At 40.2% G+C, this 6,528-nt stretch overlaps 1 protein-coding gene across 1 annotated transcript; it reads left to right on the top strand.

Moving 5' to 3' along the window:
- The first annotated feature begins 1,761 nt into the window (after positions 1-1,761).
- Positions 1,762-6,229, top strand: UQCRB (ubiquinol-cytochrome c reductase binding protein). The gene is made up of 4 exons (XM_040494036.1): positions 1,762-1,885; positions 4,066-4,137; positions 5,180-5,346; positions 6,019-6,229. The coding sequence occupies exons 1-4, from the start codon at positions 1,867-1,869 to the stop codon at positions 6,094-6,096; spliced, it is 336 nt and encodes a 111-aa protein (XP_040349970.1). The 5' UTR covers positions 1,762-1,866; the 3' UTR covers positions 6,097-6,229.
- Positions 6,230-6,528: the final 299 nt, after the last annotated feature.

The following is a 6,528-nucleotide window of genomic DNA, read 5'->3' as shown; positions in this document are numbered from 1 at the left end:
TTAACTATAGCCCAATCCATGAAAGGGGAAAGGAATGTGAATTGTTCTTAAAAACTTCTCACATTTTTCTTGGCCAAAGTGTCACATGGCCATGCCTACCTTTAAGGGAGTAGAGAAGTGCAATCCTACCCATGTGCCTGGAGGAAATCAAACATATTTTTTGAATCAATACTAATGACTGCCAGCAAACATCCAGGATCTCTAGGCTCAATACCTTTAGGAGCTGGATTTTGCAACAGTCTTGGATATCTGACCTCTTGACAAGGTCTTCCTTCTCTTACTGCCTTCACCCTATAACCAGCAAGCTGAAACTTCAGGGTAATGAGGAAGGAAAAAGAGTTTAGTAGAGCACTGGTAAAGTAATGTGCCAGTGTAAAATGTATTGCATTTCTTCACATCTTTCAGACTTCACTTTGGCTAGTGTAGTCCGGGAGCAGCCCTCAGTCAGTTTTTAGTGCTGCATAAGGACTGAGTAGTGTTGAGAATCTGGTGGCACAAAAGAAAAAAGGGGAAGGCAGTAAAATTTTAGGACTGGAATGTGACCAAGACCATTAAATCTAACCTTTTGAATTTACAATGAGATGGCTTTCTATATGGTTCCAGTTCTCAGCTTAAGCCTGAAGAAAACAAAAGTAGATATTTGTGGGTACTTGCTGTGGATTGAATTGTCTCTCCAGAATTCATATGTTGAAATCCTAACTCCCAAGGTGATGGCATTTGGAGATAGAGCTTTCGGAAGATAATTAAGTTTAGATGAAGTAATATGGGTGGGGCCTTCATAATGGGATTTAATGCCCTTATAATATAGGCACAAAAGAGCTTGCTTTCTCTCTGCCATGTGAGGACACAGTGGGACTGCAGTCCTGCACCACCCACAGGAAGACCATTGAACTGAAACTGTGCTGCCACCTTGATCTTGGGCTTCTAGCCTTCAGAACTGTGAGAAATACTTTTGTTTTTTAAGCTATCCAGTCTCTGGTGTTTTGTTACAGCAGTTCAAGCTAACCATGACAGTAATGCTGCTAGAGGTTCACTAGTAACTGAATCAGTCACACTAATTCTAATTGCTTTCTGTCCCAAGATTTTAATCCCTTAGACTTAACATGTTGGGGCTGAGATCTTAAGAGTATATTTCTATCTTAAAATTGTACACAAACTCTGCTATATCTCTTAGTTTTAGCATCAATTTTTTTTGTTGTTGTTCTTATCTAACCTTCCCTTCCACTAAAATGGCTTGGTGTAGATCTTAAACTGGAGAAACGGAAGTCCAGAGAAGGTTAGGGTGCCTGGATTAGTAGTGTAGTTAAGTACATGGCCCTAGAGTTAAGGAGTCCCAAAGTTTTACCTAGATACTCTGATACCAGAAGATGATCTGGATTCTTTCTAGCTCTGTGGTCTTGGACAATTTATCCAACTTTTCTGAACCTCAGTTTCCTCTCTACAACGGGGATAATGACAGTACCTACCTTAGATTTACAACTAAATGAAAGAAAATGAGAATATGCAGGTAAAAGGCTTAGCGCATTACTATGTACAAAGGGCTCAATTAATACTCCGTAAATTCTCACAGCTTGTCCATTATAGAATCCAGGCTAAAGCCCCAGTGTCCTTATTCCTTGCCTAATGTTCTTCCCATCAGGTCACATGAAATGTTTAATGGAACAGGGTGCGCAAAACGCCAGGCTTACTACAGCGGCCTGACCCAAGGGGAAGAGCGCCGCCATCAGGCGCCCGAAGTCGGCGCCAAAACTGCGCCTGCGCGGGCGTCCTTCCTCGCCTGGTGACGCGACAGGTGGCGCCTGCGCATTGTGTCCAGCGCGTCCTTCAGGACTTACCCAGCAGGCAACGCTCCGGTATCGGGTCAAAATGGCGAGCCGACCTGCGGGTAAGTTATTGGCGACCACCCTGCCAGGCATCGCCACACTCAACCTTTTATTCTTGCAGCAATTTGCTCCACTTCCTCTGCTCTAAGGGGCCAGGTGTGCGGCGATGAGAAGGTGGCGGCTCCGCTCTAGCCTAAAGGACACCTTTTCCCTCATCCCCTTGCTGTCCCCGGGCTCACCTGGAGGGTCGGGAGGTGGATCTGCTGCTGGTGAAGGTGCCCGCGGTGGCTCCACAGCCCTGCCATTCCAGCTGCCCGTGCTCGGCAGTCCTTCCGCTCGACCTTAAAAAAGTTCAAGGGCACAAGGAGATAATTAGTGCAGGATTTTCAACCAGAATGAACCGAGTGCTTGCAGTGAGTCAAGCCCTATCATGTATGATAAATTCTGCCAGTGAGACGTGAGAGATTAGTACTAGTTTCCCTTTTCTGCAGATCAGGTAACCAAGGCAGAGTGGCCGGAGGAAATAGGTCCGCAAACTCGGTTCCCAACCTCACGCTTCTCAAACGGAAATTAGGGGCAGCTGAGCTAAGGTTACAGCCAAACTTCAGATTAACCTTGGCTTATTTGGCACGGCAGCTCGATCTGTAGGTTTGGATAAATTTGTATTTACTGTAGGCACTGGCGCAAACATACCTAATGGAATAGAATACAGAAATTACCAGAGTATTTAAAACAGATCGTGAGGACCAAGTAGGATTTTCCCTCCCCAGCACTATTTTTTGCCAGTCTCTGCCCTCTGGAGGTATACATTGGAGTAGCTTTTAAAAACTATTGATCCCTTTCTCCTCGCCCCCAGCAGTGGTCGAAGCTGTTAGGAAACATCAGGTTGTCCGAAAAATCCATTAATTTAAGTGACACTGAACTTTTTGGTGGCGGGGAGACATTTAAGAACTCATTGTTTCATAGTTTGACAAACGTAGAAAGCACTCCACTCTATCCTGTGTTTGAGAACTAGATAGACCTACAGGTGTGTTGTAAATAAACGGAGCTAATGTGGGTAAAGCAGATAGGATAGTGCCTAGCATGCAAGTGTTCAATGGATATTAATCATTACCACCATCAATGGTAAATATGTTTACAGATAATTTGTCCTCTACAAGTATGTTTGTAGATTGTTGACTCTTTGGCACTTGTTTTTCTAGAAGCAATTTTATACATGGTGCTTAATTTTCAAGGAGACTTAACCAAAGTTGTGTAATCTGTGATATACTAAGGAGGGATATAATAAGGAGGGATTGAAATAAAAGGGAAGTTTGCTTTCGTCCCTTAGTGAGGGGCTAGCCCCAGACAAAACTTTAAAAGAAAATTTAAACATGCTCTTCCTCCTCTTCTTACCACCTCTCTCCTACGAATACGTCAGGCACTATCATGTTGCCCTTAGCCTCTACTGGGTTATCCCATCAGGCTCAGTCCTGCTAGGCTTTAACACTACCTATTTCTTCTCATCCATTTCCTTGTTGGAAAATTAGCTACTTGGGAGGAGGAAAGTGGGCTGCTTCTACCATAATCTATATTAAATGACAGGCTAATGGTATCAAAATCCTCCCAGAAATATATATATATATATATATATATATATATATATATATATATATATATATTCGGGAGATATAGATATATAGGTAGAGAGAGAGAGAGAGAGAGGGTAGCCAAGTGAAGTAAAGGTAATGTGGAATAAAGATTTTGGAGGAAGAGGGTCATTGAGACCTGCCAGCCTATCCTGAAGTCTTATCTTCTTTTCATATAACTCCAACTCCTTTGAAAAGTTTACACTTCCTTCCTGTAATTTCTGAAATTACAAAAGGTGGAGGAGTTCCAAGTACCATTCCCACATCCTACCCGTTCAGTTCTGATGGTAACAGGTACATGAAAGGATGGGACACTTGACATGGAGAGGCTGGAGTGGTAATAAGTACCTCTATATAGATCTTTTGTACATCAGATACTTGAGTTTACCCTTTTTCCCATGACTTGCTGCCCACCTTTTTTTAACCTGTGATCACTTTTGCTCATAGATACAATAAGCAGTTTTTATCTATATAGGATATGCGATTTTAAAAGGAAATTCCTCCCAATGTTTGCATTCTCTAACAAGGTAATAAAAGTACTGGTTGCTTGCCTGTCTACATGTTCATACAGTATAATAAGTGAATCATAGCAACTAACAGTGTGACAATATCAGTTGCAGCATCAAGTCGGTGGCTGGAGGGTATTCGAAAATGGTATTACAATGCTGCAGGGTTCAATAAACTGGGTGAGTATCTGAGTTTTCTTCTTCGGTTTTCTTGTTTTGCTTTATCTGAGAGTAGTGCTTTTGCAAGAGTTAAGATTCCCAAAAACAGTTTAACTGTACCTGTGTACATTAGAGAATTTTAAAATTAGGCCACATTTTATTGTTAAGTCTATCCTTTTTATTATTTTGAGAAGAGAGTAATAGAATCATCTCAGATGTTTGAGATGGAAATAAATTATGTTCTTGAAATATGGTAACAGTACATTTTCCTTATACAGTCCCTCTCCCAACTCCTCCACTTAGCATTTGAAAATTTAAGTTATAGGAACTTCGAAAGTAAGAGATTTTTCAAATGTTAAAATTGTCTGGCATTTTTACAATCATCTGATACCTGAACTTTTTAAAAATTTTATAATTTGCCATGAACTTCATCTTTTTATTAATTGAAACTTGATGGAAGTGTCATTAAATGTTACTGGTTCTTGGGGCGCCTGGGTGGCTCGGTCGGTTAAGCGTCCAACTTCAGCTCAGGTCATGATCTCACGGTCCGTGAGTTCGAGCCCCGCGTCGGGCTCTGTGCTGACCGCTCAGAGCCTGGAGCCTGTTTCAGATTCTGTGTCTCCCTCTCTCTGCCCCTCCCCTGTTCATGTTCTGTCTCTCTCTGTCTCAAAAATAAATAAACGTTAAAAAATAAAAAAATAAAATGTTACTGGTTCTTTAGTACACTGTCATCTTAAGATTCTTTAATACCTTGATCTCAGATGTAAAGTATAAGAAAATAGACATGTGGTTTATTGATGTGTGTTTAAAAATAAAGTAGATATTTTAAATATTTTTAAAATTGTTTCAGAGGAAATGTGAGTTTTGTGGCAGTGTATTTTAAAAGGCTCTTATTTTGTTTCTATAGTATGTTTAAGAAATAACCCATTATTATGTATGAAATACATACATATTTCACCTGAGTCTTAAGTTATAAGTCATAAACATATTTACCCGTTGTTTTTTTTAAATGTCTGATTTTTGAGATGTGTGTTCAATCTGACTCTCTTGTTTTTTATCATAGGACTAATGCGAGATGATACAATATATGAGAATGATGATGTGAAAGAGGCCATAAGAAGGCTTCCTGAGAACCTTTATAATGACAGGATGTTTCGCATTAAGAGAGCACTGGACCTGACCATGAGGCACCAGATCTTGCCTAAAGAGCAGTGGACAAAATATGAGGAGGTAGCACAGCTTTTCTGTATCTGACAATGTTGGCCTCCAAGGATTGAGCATTAGAAACAGAGAAACACATTCATTGGTACAGTTAGGGTTCTTAAGGTTATGTCAAAGAAATATCCTCATGGCAGTCCAGTGAGGTTAGTAGGGCAAATGTTAGCTCCATTTTAGAGATAAACACTTTGAGACTTAGAGGTGACATGACTGTTCCCAAATCACTAAGCAAGTCTCTAATGTAGAGATCCAGGGCTGGAATCCAGATCGTGTCTCTTCCAGCCCATTGTTCTCCCTCTGCACTCTGCTTTCTGCTCAGGTGAAAAAATTGGTGATATGCATGTGATCAGCCCATGGAGTGGCCCTTTAGCTCCCAGGAAGGACTCCGAAGTAAACCCTCCTCTTGAACTGCATTGAAACTAGGCAAAGGCTTGTACTCTCATCTCTTCTTCTCTGGCAGACTTACCTCTCATAACCTATCAAAGCAACTTATTACAGTATCTTTGTGGGCTTTTACATGTTAGAAAAGCAGACCATTTTTAGCCTGCTTCAATATATATATTTTTTAAGTTAGAAATAAAAATTAATTTTGATGGATTTCTTTTGTTGAAGACCTGTTGAGTGTTAGGGATATATCAGTGTGTGATATTGGCATATAATATTTTTCTTTTATTCATTCTTTAGGATAAATTCTACCTTGAACCATATCTGAAAGAAGTTATTCGGGAAAGAAAAGAAAGAGAAGAATGGGCAAAGAAATAATCATGGAGTTGAAATCTGTGGTTGCAGCTGCCCTCAGATATTTTTAAGAGATTGGGTAAACCCAAAATATACAATTTGGAACTATTTGAGCTGCAAATGTATTAACTTTAAATAAATGTCTATTGTAATTATTGTTGGGATGTTTGAATTCTAAACCCTATTCTGAGCAACTACTGAATTTACTTCCCTGTTACAATTCTAAGATACTTTTTAGTTAGCATTTTACTCCATCCTGGAGCTTAAAAAAGCTACTTTAATCAGTTTTCCTCACTGAGTGGATAACATCTTAATGTACTGAAGGATATTACATTCTTCCAAGTAGAATAGTCACCTTTGTATTGCCTTTGTAGATTAGCAGTATACTTAGAAGCCCCCTCAGGGCCTAACTCGCAGGGATGGTATAGAGCAATTTGCCTAGATCCTCCTTTGATC

The sequence above is a fragment of the Herpailurus yagouaroundi genome, unplaced genomic scaffold (assembly GCF_014898765.1).
Source record: "Herpailurus yagouaroundi ecotype Mexico unplaced genomic scaffold, PumYag 186, whole genome shotgun sequence".
Classification (NCBI taxonomy): Eukaryota; Metazoa; Chordata; class Mammalia; order Carnivora; family Felidae; genus Herpailurus; species Herpailurus yagouaroundi.
Note: the sequence above shows the minus strand (reverse complement) of the source record. Positions and strands in the feature narration are given on the sequence as shown.